Source organism: Protobothrops mucrosquamatus, unplaced genomic scaffold, assembly GCF_001527695.2.
Source record: "Protobothrops mucrosquamatus isolate PMUCROS unplaced genomic scaffold, P.Mucros_1.0 scaffold3547, whole genome shotgun sequence".
In the NCBI taxonomy this organism is placed as follows: Eukaryota; Metazoa; Chordata; class Lepidosauria; order Squamata; family Viperidae; genus Protobothrops; species Protobothrops mucrosquamatus.
This window is the reverse complement of record NW_015389514.1, coordinates 89,498-111,027: the sequence shown is the minus strand read 5'-3', so window position 1 is coordinate 111,027 and position 21,530 is coordinate 89,498. Positions and strand designations below refer to the sequence as shown.

At 37.9% G+C, this 21,530-nt stretch overlaps 1 protein-coding gene across 1 annotated transcript in view; it reads right to left on the bottom strand.

The window, feature by feature from the left end:
- Positions 1-15,494: 15,494 nt before the first annotated feature.
- Positions 15,495-21,530, bottom strand: part of LOC114923431 (complement factor H-like) — a 47,951-nt gene continuing 41,915 nt past the window's right edge. Inside the window, exons 20-24 of the mRNA XM_029286392.1 lie at positions 20,250-20,438; positions 18,292-18,474; positions 17,838-18,044; positions 15,724-15,903; positions 15,495-15,610 (exon numbers count right to left, since the gene is read on the bottom strand). Of these exons, the coding sequence (XP_029142225.1) occupies positions 15,495-15,610; positions 15,724-15,903; positions 17,838-18,044; positions 18,292-18,474; positions 20,250-20,438 (875 nt within the window). The remainder of the gene's footprint in view (positions 15,611-15,723; positions 15,904-17,837; positions 18,045-18,291; positions 18,475-20,249; positions 20,439-21,530) is intronic.

Below are 21,530 nucleotides of genomic sequence, written 5' to 3'. Positions count from 1 at the left end.
CCATGCATTCGACTGAACGAATGCCCAGTTCCAGGTAGATCGAAGCAAATCCAACACAGGGAGGAAGACCCAGAAGTTTCCTAAGAAAAACAGCCTGGGTTCTTTCAATACAATCCTTGAAGCCTCGTATCCATATGGGAATTCCATAAAGAGTTTGGGCCAGGGTTTTGGCTTTATATATACGCAGAGCAGAAGGAATAAACTGGCCTCCTTGAGTAAAAAAGAATCTTATAATCTGCTGATGGCTACAGGAGGCCAAATTCAGCACCTGGGTTCGATGTTTAGTCCAAGCACCAGTATTCTGAAATTGAATACCTAAATACTTAAAATGGAAAACCTGCCTAACAACATTACCATTGATAGCCCAGTTGTAAGATTTCCGGGCTCTAGAGAACACCAATACTTTGGATTTGTCATAATTAATAGACAGATGGTTCTCAGCACAGTAGGACCCAAATGCAGAAAGTAATCTTTTTAGACTGAGCCTTGATTGTGATAGAAGGACCACATCGTCAGCATAAAGAAGAAGCGGAATCTTCATATTTAACAACTTTGAGGCATGAGACTCAATGCATTCAATGTAAGAGGCCAGGTCGGATAAGAATAAATTAAACAGAAGAGGGGCCAGGACACAACCCTGCCTAACTCCGCTCTCAATTGGGATAGGATTTGAAAGTTCTCCCTGCAAGCCGCACCTAACCTGGCTAAAGGTCTGATTATACAAAAATCTAATTAAGAACAAAAGACGTCTGTCAATAGAACTTTTGTGCAATTTTGACCACAACAGTTCTCTAGGGACTGAATCAAACGCTGCCTTTAAGTCGATAAAAGCAGTAAAGAGTTTGCCACCTGGTGTAATAGCGTATTTGTCAACCAGGTGTGCTAGGACAAAACAGTGGTCCAATGTGGCACAGCCCGCTTTAAACCCAATCTGCTCTGCACCAATAATGTTAGACTCCTCAACCCAAATGAGGAGTCTACGTTGAAGATATTTAGCATACAATTTTCCAATGATGGAAAGCAGACTTATAGGGCGATAATCGGCAGGGTTGTTCCTATTTCCTCGTTTAAAAACTGGAATAATAATTGCTAGACTCCAAGAAATAGGAATCCTACCAGAGGAATTAATATGGGTGAAAAGAGTTGCCAAAAGAGGACTCCACCACTCGGGATTAGATTTTAGCAAAATGGGGGGTATAGCATCAGGGCCAGGGGCTTTGCCTGACTTAAGTTCTGAGATAAGCTCAGCAATTTCAGCATGAGTCATGGGTTGCCATATAGGAATTGCAAGAGGCAGTTGTGATCCAAGCTCAGTCGAAATTATTAAAGCCTGAAAAATTGACAAAAAATGATTTTCCCAATCTCTGTTAGAAATACAGCAGAGAGGGAGTTCTTGATAACCAGGGAGAGAGCTGGCAACAATTTGCCAAAATAGTCGGGTGTTCTTCTGGTGGATAGAGAAGAGAAGTAAATCCCACTTCTCTCACACTTTAGCCCTCTTTTTCTTAACAATTAGTCCTTTATACTCCCGCTTCAGGCGATAATAGTCCTCTGGTGGACGTTTGTCCCCTCGGTTACGGTAAAGCAAGTAAGCCTGGTTAATCTGGTTCCTAAGCATCAGACATTCTTTATCAAACCAGGAATTGCTTCTTATGTGATATGGACCCCTTGGCCTACAATCAGCTCCTAACTCCCTTTGAACACTATTAATTAGTGATTCAAAGGCAAAGATTGTCTCTGAGCCACTACTTGTTAGAACCTGATTATAAATGCTGAGACATTCCGGAGATGATAAAAAGGAGTGGAACTTTCTTTCGGTATTAGAAGACCATTTGATCCTCTTTATATAGAAGGCCGCATGGGGGTCCAATATCTGAGGGCCTTTAGATAAGTGTATATTTGAGGAAAGCCCAATAATTGTAACCAGGGGGTAATGATCGCTCTCCGTGCGGCAGTCCACATAGAGAGCATGGACTGCCTTTCTTAGTAGCTGAGAAACCAGCACAAAATCAATAATGCTACTCCCACGTGAGGAACTAAAAGTAAACTCACTGACTAGATCGCCTGGGGTACTCCCGTTAAGGATTATCTTGTCATGTTGGGATGCTAAAAGTACTAACTGAATACCAGCAAAATTTGTTAGTTCATCCTTAGAATGTCTAGCTGAAATCTGATGTCCTATTGCCTGAAGGATTTCTTGGGAGTAAAGTGCCTCAATCGATGGACGAATTTGGACTCCCAGTTGGGCATTAAAGTTGCCCCCTATAAAGGTATATAGCCATGGAAATTTAGTTTCAATACAAGTAATATAGTTCTTCAGTTCATCCCATTGAGCCTTAATGTCGGCTTGCCTCACCGTCAGAGGAAGGTAGACGTTAAACATTAGCAATTTGCTGTGTCCTCTCTTAATTAGGAACGCCATGGCTAAAGAGCCACAGGGGGACAGCTCCACTGTCTCCACCTTTAAAGAGGTGGAGACCAAACAAGCCAAGCCACCCTTGGGTCTTCCCGTCGCCGATTGCTTAATGGCGGCCAAGGAAATGGCCATTCTTTGGATAAAAGAATAAGTGTGACCATCTCTGCTTCTCTTTGTGGGGAATAGTATATACTTCTGTTAACTCCTTAATCTTTATCATAATTTCTTAACCTTGGTTATCCATGCCTTTGTCTAACCACAAAGGGAAAAGGGGACCCTGTTCTCATATTTTTCAGCCCTGCACAGATGACTCCACAACATTTGGAAGCAGAGAACACTGACCCAGATGTTGCTTCCAAAGAAGATCCTCCATGCATTTCAATCAGGGAATTGAGTTTGAATCCAGTCACCCAGTAGAGAGTCACCATGCAACCAGACTGGAATCTTCCCAGATGCCTATGAAAGCTATAGAGAAAGGAAGGACTCCTGCAGCCACTGGCTCCCATGTGAAGCCTCAGAGGACAACTGGAAAGACTATGGCAGGAGGGTGGAAACTCATTGTAAGGTTTTCTTTCTTGCCTCATTTGTATTGTAATACGCCAGTTAAATGGATTCATGGAGGGATGACATTTGGAATGGTTGGCACAGCAAGTCCTGAACACATTGGACCTCTGCCTGTTGGGAGAAAAATTTGTCTAGCACATTGTCCTGCGAGGAGAAGGGCGGGATATAAATCCAAATAATAAATAAATAAATTGTATTGCATGTCTTGTATAAGTAGCTGCATACACACACAAACACACGCACACACATACAGACAAACAAACAAACACACATAATTCAGAATCACGCTGAAGCTATCCACTTCACCTACTTCAGTAAAGCTCCCCAGGCTGGTTCTTGCTCTGTGTCATTAAGGCCTTTGCATGCATACCTTCCTGAAAATTCCAAGGGGGAGGGATCCATGCCTCCCTCAGGCGATTTACAGTCCATATGCCCTCACTGAGGAAGTAGCAGAAAAGAGATTTCCAAACCCAAGTCCTGAATATGTTGCAGTAGTGGACTCAGAGTGGGAGTCCTAGGGCTCACTGTGTGCAATTTAAGAAATATTAATAGCACACTGACTAACCTCAGTTGGACATCACAAACCCTGGATGCACTAAACTAAGAGCTAAGGCAGGAAACAACCTTTGAAAATGGGTAGCCAATGGTTATGTACTGAAGCAAACCATGTCTGTGAAGAATTTTGGGAGACATGTGCAAACCTGACTGGAACTCAAAGTGACATCAAACATCTAAAAGAATTGGCACAGAATATTGGCCATTGTAAATTTCTTTTCGACCTAACATACTTTTTGCCCTGGCTTTAGACCTTCATTGTTGAAAGACTCCCCTTTTGGGAGCCACTGCAGGGATCTTTTTCCCACACTTACATGGCACAAAGGGGGGGTTGCAGGAAGACAGCACCCCCTCCAAAAAAAGAAATATTTTGGGGAATATTAAAAAGGCAGAATATTATATTTCCCCAAAGGAATAATGGAGAAAATCTTAGGCACAACCCCCCCCCCCAAGTTTCTCTGCCCCAAGCAGAAACCAGCTCTGTAGAACTGCAGATTTGATAATCTTGGACTGGACCCTGAAGATTTTTCTTTCAACACAAGTATCTTACTCACAGAAAAGTTTATGAATCCTATTAAATAGTAATATGTGGGCATTGGTTTCCTGAGATGGCTCCCTTTATTAGCATTTGCCTCTGCTATCCCCATTTTGCAGGGAGGGGAATTTACCATCCTGCTTCTGTCCCCTAATTTGGCAATACCTCTTCAGGTGGTATCAGGGGAATAGTCTCTCTTACAACTATAGCTTTGAGTGTTTTCCTGTCACATTTCTTCTTCTGCAGTTTATACATCTCTGAAGTGAGAATGCAATCTATTTTTTTTAATTAGATGTTCCTGCATTTAGGAACTCCAAAAAGTTTTGGGCTTGAGCTTTTGTTCTCTTTCTTGCTGTCCTGGTCTTCTTACATGGACCCATCTGCATGGTGGGTCCTGTGCTAAAAGAGGACCCCAGAAGTCAGGTGGAGCTTTGCTTAAGAATAGCAGTCTCATGTCTTCCAATGGGGGTTCAATATTTGGTCATCAGTATCTATGTACATATATACAATATACCCATTTGCAGCTTCCTTCTTCCTTTCTTCTTCCCCTTCTATTTATTTCTCTTCTCAGCTAGAAATCCATACACTTCCATACCACATTGCTGTATTCCAATCATGGGAGCCAAGCTTTTGCAATTACAGGTAGTCCTTATGGTCATTCATTCAGCAACCATTCAAAACTACAATGGCACTGAATAAGGGGAATCTCCAGTGGTCCTCAAAGTTCTAGTTGTCACGGTGTCCCAAGGGTCACATGACTGTGATTTCCTATATTCCCTGCAAGCTTCCCACAAGTAAAACCAAGAACCTGGCAGGAAGTTGGAAGACACATCCTAAGAGGTTCATGGGTTGCACTAGGGCTAGGCAAACAGCTGGCACTAGTATGTGCATTTCAATGTATATTCCCCTTGGTGTGCCTGTTTACGCTCTTGTAATCCCTTTCCCTCAACTCAATGCAACTACAAACATTCTCTTCTTGCTAATTATCCCACCATCAGAGTGAACATTCCAAAGGGTGGGGAGCAGCAAGATCTTCCCCTTTATCTGGCTTTCTTGTGAGTCCCTTCATTTGGGCTCACTAGGTATATGGGGTCATATCCATCTGATGCTATAAGCAAAAGGAGCTGAAATAAAACAAAAAGTAGTCACATGATTTTTCACTTAGCAACTATTTTTTGTAATAACTGAATTGCTGGTTTCAATTGTGGCTGCTAAACAAGGATTACTTGTATTCCATCAGCTACATCAGCTGGATGACCTAATCTGGCAAATCAATTAATGCTTAAAAAAGGCCAGTGAGATAATATCTTATACTTCCGTAGAAGTTTCCACCAAACAACTCTATCAAATTCAAGAAGGACACATCAAATTCCTTATGGAGTCCCCTTCACTTTGTTCATTAAAGGAAGCATAGCCTTGTTAGTCTATGGTAAAACAAAAATGAGGAAATTGTTAGTTCAAACACTTGCTACAACACTCACTTTGAATGGGCTCACTTTGTATAGAACAATGAATCAGTCATGGCAAATTCTAGCCCATTCGGGGTTAAATAACAGCTTTTGTAGGAATGTAGTTTGGAAAGCCTGTGCCAATTTCTAAACTTTATCTTAATCTTTAATTACTTATAAATATATAATTTTGTACTGTAAAAAACAAATAAACAAAACCAAAACAAAACAAAAACAATTATAGAAATCCATCTGGCTGAACCTCCATCAGATTCTGAACATCAAAATAGAGTAGGCTATTTCCAGAGCCACTCTTTCTGGATCTTGGATTAGACTGTGAACTGGAGTATTAAATGTATCTTTACAAAATATACTAAAATTGTGTGACGGTAAAAATCATTTATGGATTTTTTTTATTTTTTAAAGAACTGAACACCTCTATATGTAAAAACATCAATTTCAATGATCTATTGTCATTGCTTTAAAATGGGCTGCTGATTGATAATTCAGATTAATCAAATGTTTACAGCTAATATATATATAGAAAACAATCTACATTCTTCATTCCAGATGCATTTAAAATGTATTTATAATGTTACATTATGAGGTTGGAGGTTCGTTCTCCAAGGTTGTGTGTTGGTATCTGAATATTTCATTACCAGGCTAGGTAACATCTTCAGCGGAGTTTAGGGGATGTTATATATAATGTTACATTATAGTATTTTATCTGCTTAAAGATGGTCTAGAAATTTATCATTTTCCCAGTAATTACAGTTGGTAAAATTTGTCTTTTATGAAATAGGCTTTTAGATTTGGATCCACTGTTTATAACTGTATACAATCCAGCTTTATGTGAACATTTTAAAGAGAATGATATATGATTTCAGACACACATCTTCTGGTTCAACGATGCTGTATATGTTCTCTTGTTCATTTACTTATTTCTGTAAAATAAAATGAAAATGTAAAGAAATAAATTTGCATCTGTACACTTAATGTAATTCTTTTTTAAACTGATTCATCTGATCTTCAGCAGAATGCAGCCTGCAATAATTTTAAGATATCAAACTACATGAACAATAAAATTCTGAAATGTCAGCGTCGCCATTTTTTTACATCAAATGAATAAAACTACTCAAGTGACTCAAAAACTGTAGACCATTTTATCACTGAGCAATTTCTTTCTATTTTTTAAGATGACTTTTGACACAATGACTTGTAATAACCTTTAATAATTTATTAGGAATTCTTGATATTTTGGGAAATAAACGGTACTCGGAATGAATCTGAATGAATCCCACTCCAAATAGGATTTGGGAATTAGATGTTACCAAACTTTAAATCATCCTCACAGGGGATACATTTGAGGAAAGATGGAACACAAATGCAGCGAGTAAACAAATTCCCATTATTCTCAGACAACACAGCCAATAGAAGGATACTGGGAACTGTAGTCCAGCAAGGCCAAGAAAGTCCTCATTTTTTATCAACTAAGATGTTCTAATAAAATGTCCACTATAGAAATATTTGCTATTTACATGTAAATCTCAACACAGATTTGTATTTCACTAATACCATTTGTACTAATTGCAATTTCAAATGCAAACCCCATCATATAATAAGATTTCTGTTATCCAAACTAAATTCCTTCCATTCAGAGCAATGGGAAAGAAGAACTATGGGGACTGGGATCAATAGAAATTCATTTAGTGATGGATAATCAATCAATATTGTCCAATTCGTTTCAGAGGATCTTCTTGTTCAATCTATTTTTCCATCTATTCTAAGCTTAGAAATATTTCATGGGATGCCTTATTTTACATGTAATAAATAATGTATGATTACACAGACCTGGTGGTGCAGTGGTTAGAACACAGTATTGCAGGCTAACTCTGCATTCCCTTTGCCAGGAGTTTGATACTAACCAGCTCAAGGTTGACTCAGTTTTCCATCCTTCCAAGGTTGGTAAAATGAGGACCAGATATTTGGGGTCAATATGCTGAGTCTGCAAACCACTTAGAGAGGGCTGTAAAACACTATGAAGTGGTCTATAAGTCTAAGTGCTATTGCTATATTAGTATTAGTGGTTACTAATTCGATTAATTTTATTTTTTGTTCTGGTCCTGTGGTTTCTGACAGGTATTTATAAATATGCATGTAGACACGTGAGTAAGTGAGTAAGAATATGCAAGTTTAAAGAGAAGGAGAATATTTCAATATCAATGCAAATGAAATAAATAAAGTAGAATGTATGGGCATTCATTTGGAACCATTCATTTTGAGGCAACTAAATTTGTTGCACTCAGGCCAATGAAATCAGTGAAAATAGCCCACTGGGTTTAAAGTAGAGTTTCCACTCATTTCACCCCCAGCACAGAGAAATCTCCTAGTCTTCTCCTTGGAATCTATCAGGATTCAGCAACAGACCAGAAGAGATGAAATGCTGGCAGATTCAGCATTCCGTGCCCCATTCCTCATTATTTTTAAGTATTACCCCCATTCCCATAGTGCTTCTCTCCCATTGCTCTGAATGGAGGGAATTTTATTTAAATTATAGGAATCTTAAGAAGTGTTCTGATTTAGAAGAATTGCAGAAGACCAAGTTACCTCAGAATCTATTACATCTACAATTTTAGCTGCCAGACTTTTAACTATTTTAAGTGATTTTTTTCAATGCATAAATAAAGATATAGAAAAGGGAAAGAAATGTTAATATTGGTGAATTAAAGTATTTTTCTAAAAGTATACATACAGGAATGCAATGCGGATAGTCAAATTTCCCATTCACACAAATAACTCTTAATCCTCCAGAATTTGGATGTAGTTTATGGCGTCTTATACATTGAAATTCAATGATATTTCCATCTGCGGAATATATTTTATCCCCATTGGCCCACTTCAGCTTTATATTGTGTTCTCTCATATCTTCTTCACTTGCTGTACAAGCACCTGCAGAAGGACACAGATCAAATGACATATAAAAAGTTTGAAGTATTCATTTGATAAAACAATTAAAGTTTAGGTTAGAAATTCTATGCTGCAGTAGGATAAAATGATTAGAGAGCTATGTAAAAGGTTTTTTCTCTTTCTTTGTCCCTCCCTTTTCCTTTTGTCTTTCAACTATTATCAGTCATGAACTAAACTGCCTAACATACACAAACCTGTTTTAAGCAAGACAATGTTACATGTGTAAAAGGAAGAAGAAAAATGTTTTAGTCCCCTTCTTCTTCCAAATTTCCTCATACTGAAGATCTCAATTAGTAGAAGACCACGTTCAGGCAACTTCTCTTAAAATGTCACCTTATATCTTCTTTTTCAACATTGACTAATCAGGGTAGATGTGATTAAGTTAAAAGAGAACAGTCTGCCTCCATATACAAAATGCCTATTTAAAAAACAATAATTTTAGTTCCCTAGAGATTCAAATATTGCTATCATTCAAAAAACAAAAACAAAACAAAAATCCTATGGGATTGTTGAGTAACATGCCTTTTTGTAATTTTTGTTCAAGGAATGATTGATTGATTGATGATGACGATGATGATGATAATTAGAGTGCACTGTGTTCTCAGCTGTGAAATACTAAGAAAAAGAAAATCTACATACGGAACTCAAGTAAACTAAAATCTAAATTTTTACAAGTTCTTTTCAATCATGCCATTGACTAAAAAGGTGTCTGTTATGAAATGTAGCTTAGGGAAAGCAGAATTTCAGCGGCAAGTTTACACAAAATGAGGACAACTTTTGTAAATGGTGGAAGATTTTGTACAATTGTCTATTATTGGGCAGTTTCTCCCTGAGATAGTTACCTTATCTTGCTTCAGAATACTACCGCTTCTAATTCCATTACAAGGCAGTAAAATATCTTCTGACACTAACATACTGACATAATAGTTCTGATGTCATGAAATTTATTCCATTCCCAAAGTACAATATTTATCTATAAAGAATAAATCTATAAAGAATTATAGATATTACTTATACCTCTACATGTTGGTGTTTGTGACCAATGACCATTTTGACAAGTCACTCTGCGAGAACCTTCCATTGTATAGAGATTTTGGCACTGATAAGTTACACTTTCAGACTGGAAATAGTTTGCCTTGGGTGAGTCCGTGATGTCTCCATTCTCCACAGGAGGTGGGCGTCCACATTTTCCCCCAATATCTATAATACATACAGAATCTATTGAGCATGATTACAAATATTATAGTTTATAATATAATATGCTCATGATTACAAATATTATAGTGTACCCACACAAAGAAAATTTTAAACATACATAAGAAATTACATTGCAAAGTATACAAATTTTTATTTTTAAAAAGCAACAATGTCCTACACCTTATTTAACTGATAGGCAGAAAATGATTACCAGTGTTGTCCCTAGTATTGTCTTTCAACTTGCTTGTGTCATTACTTTCTTAATACCTTAAGTCAGATCTGTGTTAAAATGAATAGCAATTGCTTTGGGATAAATGGCACAAGGCATTCTTAATTTTATTACCCTTTCTCCATTAACAACTGTTCAAATCCTGCACAAATAAATTGTGTAGTTGTATTGGATGTTATGCCATCCATGTCAGTATTGAAGTGATGGGATGGCTTGCAAAACAATAAAACCAAGAACATTTTTAAAAATTATAAACATTAAAATTAATAGAGTACATAATCAGTACACTGGTGGAATATTCTTTCTTAGTCCACCAGTCATTTCCAGTGTAAAATGCCCCATCATGGTCCCAGTTGGCCAATTGGCTGAGCCAGGTTTTGAGGCAAATCCAGAAGGCCTGGAGGGTGAGGGTTTATTTTGCCTTCAGCAGCAAGATTTTTCCAGATTTTTTTTGGGGGGTGGCATGGCAGAGAAGTCTCTTTTACTAGATCCTGCTAGCCGAAGTTCCTTGACTGAGAAGGTCTGCAGCATGTTCCTTTTGCAGGAAGGAGTGGGGTAGGTCAATCCCATTGGGGCAAAACAGTCTCCTGTACCATGAAGGGCTTTAAAGATGATGTCTAACACACTGAATTGGACCCAGAAGCAAATCAGCAACTAGTGCAACTCATGTTACAGTAATGTTACATGCACCATTGAGCAGGCATTGTGAGTCTAAGAGAACCCATAAATTGTACACAGGATCTGTCTAGGGCAGTGCAATTCCATCCAGAACTGAAGATGTTAAATGCCCAGATCCCAAGGCTCGAAGCAGCCATAGCAACATAGTCTTATCAGGGTTCATTTGAAGCCCGTGGTTCCCCCATTCAGACACTGACAGCATCTAAGGAGGGGACAGCGTGTGAATGTGAATGACACAGCAGTGGTGGGTCTTATCCAGGATGAGGGAAATTGAAAAGGAGATATCAATGTCCTTTGCTGATGCTTGGAAACCATCAGAGCAGGATGAGGGAGAACAGAGTGAGATAAAGGCTGCTAAGTCTTCTTTTTCTCTTGTTTACTCTTTATGGTTTTCTACTTCAGTGCTGTTTCTTTATTGTTGTAATTAGTTGGTTATGCCAAGGACATTTTATTTTGTTTTTATATATGGAAAAGGATCTGACAATTGGTAGCACTGACAGCATGAAGGAGTATGTCCATTTCCTCCAGATCCAACAGGATCACCCTGTTCCCAGATCATCGAGCAAGACCTCACCCCAGGCATCTCACATGGACTTGCATCATAGATGGGATCTAACTGGGAATGAATCCAAGTGACTTTGTCCATCAAATATTGAACAAATTCGTCTGCATGGCCCTCTAGATGATCACTAAATATCTCCTGCTCCAGGAGGGACCAAGTGATCTGGAATAGGGCCATTGGGTGACACTGCAGATGCAATAAGAGCTGTTTTTCCACTCTTACCATAATGAGATAGTTCTTAATAGCAGTTCTAAGTTGTGTCCAGTTGGAGTCATCTTCATTATCCTCTAGCAGCACTCTAGGCATCTCTTAACTCTTTTCAAGACCCGTAACTCCTCTTTCTCAATTGATTTTTAACCATTTCTGCTGTTATTAGTACTTCCATTTGTTTTGTTTTTTTATTAAATTTTACTAATTTCATCTTCATATTTAAATTCATCTAGAATTTTTTTTATTACAGTCTTTTTAAGTTTTCTGTTGATCTTTTTAAAACTGGATGGTTTCCTTTTTGGTTGGTTTTCTATTTTCAGAATTTTTATTGCCACTTATACTTTGATAGAATCACCTGGTCTGATTGAAATTGATAATTTGCTTAAATGGATGATTTGTGCCTCATAACATTCCATTTTTCTAACTATTGCTGTTACTTGTTGCTTTATGATTTCCAAAACATCTTAAACTTTTCTGGTGTTAAATCAGAGCACAACAATGATAAAAACTGTCTTGAATGCATTTGGGTCAATATAAAAGGGGCAAAAAATGACATTGCCATAGGTGTATACTACAGACCACCCAACCAAACAGAGGAAATAGATGAACTTTTTGCTAGTCAGCTAACTAAGGTATGTAGGAACCACATCACAATAGTAATGGGGGACTTTAACTACCCTGACATCAACTGGGAGACAAACTCTGCACCAAGTGGAAGATCAAACAGGTTCCTGGCAAACCTAGCAGACAACTTTGTCTCCCAAAAAGTAGAGAAGGGAACTAGGGGATTAGCCATTTTGGATCTAATTCTCACTAACAGAGATGAATGATAGAAGGTGTTAAAGCCATAGGAACCCTAGGAGGAAGTGATCATGCAATATTAGAATTCAACATTATGGAAGCACAAGCAATAGAACACAGTCAAACTAGAGTCTTGGAATTCAAGAGAGCTAATTTCAATAAACTTAGAGAGAGCTTGGGAAGGATTTCATGGATGAGAATCCTCAAGGGGAAAACAACTCAAGAAGCTTGGGAAATTTTGAAAAATGAGATAATAAAAGCCCAGTCTAGCACAATACCAACAAAGAGGAAAAATAACAGCTCTTAAAAGAAACCAGCATGGCTGCATAAAGAATTCTCTGACAAATTGAAAGATAAAACGGACAAGTATAGAAAGTGGAAAGAGGGGCACATAACTAAGTCAGAATATCAGCAAATAGCCCGAGCCTGCAAAGATGGAGTGAGGAAAGCCAAGGCTCAAAATGAAATAAGACTTGCGACCAAAGTCAAAAATAACAAAAAAAGCTTCTTTCAACATGTAAAAAACAAGAAAAAAGTGAAGAAATGATTGGTCCATTAGTGGGTGAAAGTGGCAAGAAGGTGACAAGCAACAGGGAAAAAGCAGAACTATTTAATTCATTTTTTGCATCTGTCTTTACACAAAGGGAAAAAACACATCAACCTATTAAAAATAGTGCCATAAAAAACAGAATAGAAACACAAGTTAAGATAGGGAAGAAAATGGAAAGTGAACACCTGTCCAGCCTAGACGAGTTCAAATCGCCAGGACCAGATGGATTACACCCTAAGGTTCTCAGGGAACTGGCAGATGTGATCTCAGAACCACTGAACTATATTTTTCAAGATCCTGGAGCACAGGGGAACTACCAGAGGACTGGAAAAGAACTGATGTAGTTCCCATTTTCAAAAAAGGAAAAAAAATGGACCCAGGAAATTACAGACCTATCAGCCTGACCTCAATTCCTGGGAAGATCCTGGAAAAGATAATCAAACAATGAATCAGCAAACAGCTAGAGGTAAACAAAGTCATTACTAAAAGCCAACATGCGTTTGTCAAAAATAGATCATGCCAGACAAATCTTATTGCATTCTTTGACCAAGTGAGAAAATTAGTGGATCAGAGGAATACTGTGGGCATAATTTACTTGGACTTCAGTAAGGCATTTGATAAAGTAGATCACAACCTACTACTTGACAAGATAGAAAAATGTGGGGTAGACAGCATCACCACCAGATGGATCCGTAGCTGGCTGACCGGCCGTACTCAGTGAGTGGTCCTCAATGGAACCGCATCTACAAGGGGAAAGTATGTAGTGGGGTGCCCCAGGGCTCTGTTCTGGGCCCAGTGCTCTTCAACATCTTCATCAACGATTTGGACGAGAGGATAGATGGGGAACTCATCAAATTTGCAGATGACACCAAGCTGGCAGGAATAGCCAACACTCCAGAAGACAGGCTTAAGATACAGACAGCTCTGGACAGACTTGAACACTAGGCATTATCTAACAAAATGAAATTCAATGGTGAAAAAAGCAAGGTTCTACATTTAGGCAAGAAAAACCAAATGCACAGGTATAGTATAGGGGGTACCTTGCTCAATAGTAGTAACTGTGAGAGGGACCTCGGAGTCCTAAATCACCTAAATATGAGCCAGCAGTGTGCTGCAGCTGCCAAAAATGCCAACACAGTGCTAGGCTGCATTAACAGAGGGACAGAATCAAGATCACGTGAAGTGTTAATACCACTTTACAATGCCTTGGTAAGGCCACACTTGGAGTATTGCATCCAGTTTTGGTCACCGCGATGTAAAAAAGATGTTAGACTCTAGAAAGAGTACAGAGAAGAGCAACAAAGATGATTAGGGGACTGGAGGCTAAAGCATATAAGGAACGGCTGCTGGAATTGGGTATGTCTAGTTTAATGAAGAGAAAGACGAGGGGGGACCTGATAGCAGTGTTCCAATTTCTCAGGGGCTGCCACAAAGAAGAGGGAGTCAAGCTATTTTCCAAAGCGCCTGAAAGCAGGACAAGAAGCAACGGGTGGAAACTAATCAAGGAGAGAAGCAACCTAGAACTAAGGAGAAACTTCCTGACAGTTAGAACAATTAACCAATGGAACAACCTGCCTCCAGAAGTGGTAAATGCTCCAACACTGGAAGTTTTTAAGAAGAGACTGGACAGCCATTTGTCCGAAATGGTATAGGGTTTCCTGCCTGAGCAGGGGGTTGGACTAGATGACCTCCAAGGTCCCTTCCAACATTATTATTATTATTATTATTATTATTATTATTATTATTATTATTATTATTATTATTATTATTATTATTATTATTATTATTATTATTATTATTATTATTATCATCATCATCATCATCATCATCATCATCAATATTATTTTAATAGGTTTGTTATGAGCCTTCTATTATCAATTTTTGTTCTTTTATTTGTTTTTTTTTTAAATGGTTGCATCTTATCTTATTTTCTTTACCTGGTGTTCAGGCTGATCTTCCACTTTTGGACTGAATATGATTCCTAATTTTGATACTCAATTCTGCTTAACTACCATGGCTGTACTGTAGGAAAACTGATTGGTCTGGTTCATAGATGTTGTTTTAAATCTTGCAAACACTTTATTCTCATCCTTCATTGTAGATGTCAGGTGTCTTTTGGACACTACTTTCTATGCTTGCAGTCTTTTTATTTCTATTGGTAATTTGTCATATGCCATGATTTTCTCCTAAAGCTAGTGTGCAATTTGGGGCTTCTTCTAGACTCAAAGGTCCTACTTGAGGACATCTGGCATCTGTGGCTGGGGAGGGGGGGTTGCACAGATTCATCTTATATGCAAAATGCACAACTATCTGGACTGGGAAATCTTGTTCATGGTCATTCATGCTTTGGTCACTTCCTAATTGGATTACTGCAATGTGCTCTATATAGGACTGCCCTTGAAGACTATCTGAAAGTTACAATTGGTCCAGAATCTTTTCAAGGTGAATGGATGGCAATGCAACTGTACTATCTTGTCTATTCTATTCTGATAGCATATCCTCCTATCATGTCTCCTGTATCCTGCTGCAAGTAAATAAGCACTTTAGCTATGTGCAAAATCTGCTCAAATGTTCTGGGTGAGATATATCCCTTAGTCCAGCAGTCCCCAACCTTTAGGGCTTGGTGGCCTGGCAGGGGGTAGAGAGGACCGGCCCACTGCTCATGCAATTTGAGCTATGCATGTATACTGGCCTGCCATTCATGCAAGTCAAGCTGTGTGTGTGTACTCCGGTCAATTGCTTATGAAAGTTGAGCTGTGGCATGCATGTGCCATCCTGCCATTCATGCAACTTGAGCTGCACGCACACATGTGTGCACCGGCCAGCCACTCACATGACCCGGTTTCAAACAGGCCACGGCATGATAGTGGGCCATGGCTGGGGGTTGGGAACCCCTACCTTAGTCAAAAATAATTGAAAATTACATAAAATAATGTTTAAAAGTATGCTTCTGCAGAGTTAAATATCTCAGCCCTTCTATAATCATAGTAATACATGCAAGTTGTACTTACTGACACATTTTGGTGGAGGTGACCATCCATTTTTTGTGCATTCAACTACCTTTTCTCCATTATCTGGTTTAAAAGTAAATCCACTTTCACACCGAATTCGAATTAGATCCCCATCATGGTATATAGTTCTTTGAGGTAGGAAAGAACCATTTGATATTCTTGGAGAATTGCATGTAATTTCTAGGGAAAATAAATAATATCTATTGAAAAAAGAAAAGCTTGCACTCATATCAGATTGTTAGCACATAAAAATACTATTATTATTTTTAAAATATACATAGCACCATGAGACCGTTTTAATCAGTATTCATGCCTACTAAATGGGCATTAAACAATATAATATTGCCAATTAGTATCTAAAATGTACTGTGAAATCAGCAAGTTGCTATAATTATTCATCTGCTTCACTTTGGTTTTGAATTGAAATATAAAACTACAATTTGATAAACCCGTTGTTGGTATTCAGTCACTCTGTCGATCCCAGTAGCTTTTTCAACTACCCTCAAGATTGCAAAAATTGGGGGGCTCCACATTGTAGTGATTCCGTTCCCGTTTGAGGTTATAGTTAATTGTGACAGGGAAAAGAGGTCAGGCCTTCAAATGCAGTAATGGAGCCTGCAGAGCTTGTTCCTTTTCCCATTCCTGTTCAAATTCTATTCAGAGTTAGGAGCGGTCATGTATCCATGATGACAATTTTGAGGCGGAGGATCAGCAACAACAATATAGATAGACTCAATTACTGTGGTGAATGATGCATTGCTGGAAGATTTGAAGGACAGATTGGGACAGATTTCCTAGAGAAAATCAATCTATGTGATTGCTGAGAGTTGATATCAACTTCTTAGCATGTAATTAAACAATTAATTAGCTCTTCCTGGAATTGCCCTGGGGATATCATCAAAACATTAGCTGGTCTAGAATTCAATATCCTGTATGGTCAGTGTATACTCTTAGTTCTGCTATGATACATCACTTCTGCAGGAGCTGCACTGGCTATCAATGTACCTCTGAGTGGAATCCAAGGTACTGGACACGACTTTTAAAGTTGGTTATAGCTCAAGTATGGGGCATCTGTGACACTGACTTTTCCAAATAGCCATGGTTTGTCTAACCTGTATGGCAAGACAACATTTTCTAAGAGTCCCCAGCTTTCAGGTTAGTCAGGGAGTGATATCAGAACTTCTCTTTGCAGCTCCCCTCTTTGGGAACAGGTGCCCTATGTAAAACATGTCAGTCACTGTCCTGGCTTTCTTGAAGATAGTAGTGAGTGTAGAACCACAGGGATTTTGTGTCTATATATGTACATTTTTATTATGATTTATTCTTAGTCATGATATTATTGAATTTTAATTTTTTATTGTTTTATTGCTATTTTAATCTGTAAACTGCCTAGAATCCACAAGGATCAATATGGTACAGAAATGGCAGGTATGCATAAACAAACATCTCCATGAAGTCCTTTTAATGCCTGTGGTGGAACTGCTGTTTCTGGGAAAGGCTGAACTGCCAGAATTCTGCAATGTCCCTCACTAGACATCCTCCGATCTGCTAGTACCAAAATTAGAAGCACAGCATTATTCTTTACCTGTAACTACAGAAGTTCCTATAGTTTTGTTAGTAACTGAGTTGGAATCTCTATTGGTATTGATACTTAGATTTTGGTAGGGTAATAGTTAAAAATTCTTTAAAAATAGAAACAATAGTAGCTCAGCTGTGGCGTTTATTGTCAGCCAGAGCAATTACTGTATCGTTCAATGATATAAAATTATTGCTATACAGATATACTCTACACTGATGAAAGAACAGTCTTTTGGGGGGGGGGGAATTCTGAAGAATGCAGTGTGTAGTTTGTGCACTAACCTAGCCATGAAATGGCTAGTGGGTGTGTCTTTCATTGTCTTTCATTCACTCTCTCTCCAGCAATCTGCAGCCTTTCAGGTTGTCCTATTTCAATTAAATTTCCAGAATTTCCATTGAACCTTTGACAAAAGAAAAGTGCAGCCCGACCAAAAACACTTCAAGAGGGATACAAATATTGGTACCAATAAAGCACATGAAGTGCTTTGGCTCTGGACTGGTGATAGCAGGATTATAAATTAAACATTTAAAGTCACCTTTGCATTTAGGAATCACGGGTGTTGTCCCATCACAATGGATTATAGAAGCTGATTGTGAAGAATCTACTGCCAGGACATAGCCTGTTCTACAGGTCAGCTCAATAGAATGACCACGTTGCACAAATGTATTTTCAGGCACATCTATTCCATCTTTAAGTTCTATCATCTGGCTTTCCAGTTCAGCCCTGGGGATCACACAGGGATCTGAGGTGGAAAAGAAAGCAAATATTGTTAGAGAAAGCTGTCAGGATACAAATAAATCATATTATCTTATTGCAAAATTCTAATAGTAGAATTTAGCTTTCATCTAGCTTTCATATCTTCAGATATAGATATGAAATTGTATACTGTATAAAAGAGAGCTGCTGCAAGCAAGAGAGAAAGAAAGCAGTGAATCTTAATAAGTAGAAATGCTCATGAAAATTAAATGAAGACTTTCTTTTCTGCTTACCGAGGCAAATGGGCACTTTTGTCCAGGTCCCATTATCACAGAAAGATCTGTTCTGGTCTTCCATGGCATAATCTTTTTGGCATCTGAATTCTACTGAAGAGCCAGATCTGTACCGCTTCTCAGATAAAGTAGTAATGTCTCCGTTCTCAATCCTGGGTGGACCACTGCAGTTTCTCCCTCTTTCTATTAAGTATGAAAGCATGAAGTAGATGAAAAAGTAAACAAACTAGCAATTTCTTCTCTAAGAATTAATATGTTAAATTGATCTAAATCAGGCATGTCAAACTCGCGACGTCATGTGACATCGTGCGATGTATCGTGACTTTTTCCCCATTGCCGGCAATGCGGTGGGTGCAGTTTCAAAATGACGCATCTGGCCCGCGGGCTGGCAGCTTGACATGCCTGATCTAAATTATCTAAATTTATTCTATATATGTTGATAATTTCAAATTACCTATAAAGATATTCCGTCCTTATAATAAAATCTATGACAAAAAGTATGCAATATGTCATTTATTCTTTGCAGAATGAAAATATCAAAAATTGATAAGTTATATATTTCTTGGATACACTCTTTGATATTTAAAGTGGTAGTAGTTTTCCAAATAGCATTGACATCTTTAACATGAAAACATTTACAAACTCTTGCATTTGCTATAATATTCTTCTAAAAGAAAACCAAAATTGGCCATGATCAAATCAAATCAATTAATGTGCCCTCACATTTCTTACATCAGCAACAAAAAAAATCTATATCAGCTACAGTCAGAAAGCTTCCTGAAATAGTATTTCAGAAGTTCCATTAAACTCAGAATAAAATCCTTTCATAAATTCATTTCAAGCTCAAGTCCAAGGGACATACTTAACAAATTTTAAAATCTTACATAAATTCTATTATCAAATATTCCGTCTTCATCCCATAAATCAGAAATATCAATTTTAACTTTAAAGATATTTTAAAATTTCAGATACAGATTCAAACTCAATTTGGTTGACAATAAAATAAATTGATTATATTGACACTGTTCAAAGAGACCCTCCCAGTCTCAAGGGCTGTAAAGCATACAAGGGAAGGAATGTACTTTAGGATTGCAAGATTCTGTTAATGTAACCCTGCAGAAAAGTAGAATTAGCTCATTTTATCATATATCCTCTATGATCCACCTTGCAAGGCTGCCAAATGATTACTTTTTAATAAAGACCATAAAGGATAATATTCAATTCAATTAATTATTACACATAGATTGATATGATTAAATAAATGCATAGTAATATCAATTTTGTATAATTGCTCATTCCATTGGAAAAAAATTAATTAATAATTCAGTATTTGTAATTTTCAGACCATCAGATGTAAATATTTTAAACTTTATATGTTGCTGTCTCATTTACTTTAAACAATATGCTAACAATTTACCTGTTAATTCACCAGGTACCCAATATTTTAATTTTAATCTCTTCAACTTGATCAGCATAAAAATCACCCATCAGTTATGTGAGCATAGCACAGTATACTTTCTATTTATAAGATGATTTAACCATCAAGTATCCTTCAAGTTAAATTCTCCTTTAATGACATGACATCAACATATTTTTATACAACCATTGCAATTGGTGATACAAATTCCTATGCCTACCAATAATATGCATATCTTCAACTACAAGGAAGTAAAATTCTTCACTGAAGCTCAAGGTTTTGGAATGAACCTTAGAGACAATTTGTATCTTTTGGAAAATGCCAGAACATCCTTCACCAATCTGAGGTGCTTCAGATTTTTTTTTGTTTTAGATTATAACTACTAAAATTCTAATCCAAAATATAAGTGATTACAGTGAAGATTAAATCACTTTTAAAAGAATGTGACTTTAGAAGCAAATGTTAATATTCATTATGCTGTATTAATTATTTTAATTAGCTGCAATCCCAAAGGAATCCATCATATTGACAGCACGCTTACCAGAGATACATAAAGGCAACTCCATGTAACCGTCAACACACATTCTGACTGACGGAGCCACAAGCACATATCCTTCATTGCACTGAAATTGCCGGCTATGATTACTTTGAATAAGCAGAGCTTTTCTTTGACTTCCAAACACAAACAAGTTTTTTGTTGCTAGCTGTTGTCTTGTAATACTGCAGGGTGCTAAAAGACAGAAAAAAAGTTAGATCTTCTCAACAGAGACAATTGTCAATTGGTCTCCCTCTATTCCATCCACAAGAAAATCAACCTGATTTGCAAATCACAGTGGATAGTTCCAGGCCAAAATAAATTAAGCCAAATTAGAACACAGCATTAGTGATACTCAAGTTACGATTCTGCTATAGATTTTAGACTTATCACAGAGGACTGCCTTGTAGGAGCATGCACAACCAGATGTAGTTGTGATTGTTTCAAGTTAAGTTAACAGCCCAACTCAGAGTCTTCTGCAAAGGTATTTTGAGTTAACTGAGTAACAGTGGAACAAAATTTGAGACAGCTGGAATGTTCCATATTCTGCTGAAATATAACACAAAACTTCTAAACATTTATAAGTATAGAAAATTGGCCCCTAGCTTCCTTGATTTTCTTGTTTTCTCTTTTTTGTTCATATTAATGAGTTTATTATTGTTAATAGCAGCGGCAATCCTATCAGAAAATGTCCTTCCATGCATTTAACGCTTCCAGCATTATAGATTTGACAGACAGTACTTTTAAAGCATTCCTTTAGCTATCCAGAAAATATTGTCCTGCTGAATTGTGATGTTATTCGGTTGCTAAGTGATTTAGATTTAGATTTAGATTTTATTAGATTTATACCCCGCCCTTCTCCTGGCGGACCCAGGGCGGCTTACAGCAAGCTAAAAACAGATAAAGACCTTACAAACACCATTTTAAAATACAATTAAAAGAAATATTAATTTTTGCCGTTTCATTTAAAATTTTGTGAACACCCAATATAAAATCAAATTAAAATCCAATCTAAAATACCCCTCAGGCCAGCCCCGCTAGCTGGAATAGCCATGTCTTGAGGGCACGGCGGAAGGAGGGGAGATCCTGGATGACCCGGATCTCTGGGGGTAGTTCGTTCCATAGGGAGGGGGCTCCAACAGAGAAGGCCCTCCCCCTGGGGGTCGCCAGCCGGCACTGTCTGGCTGACGGCACCCTGAGGAGACCCTCTCTGTGGGAGCGTACCGGCCGATGAGAGGCAATCTGTGGCAGAAGGCGGTCTCGGAGATAACCAGGTCCGATGCCATG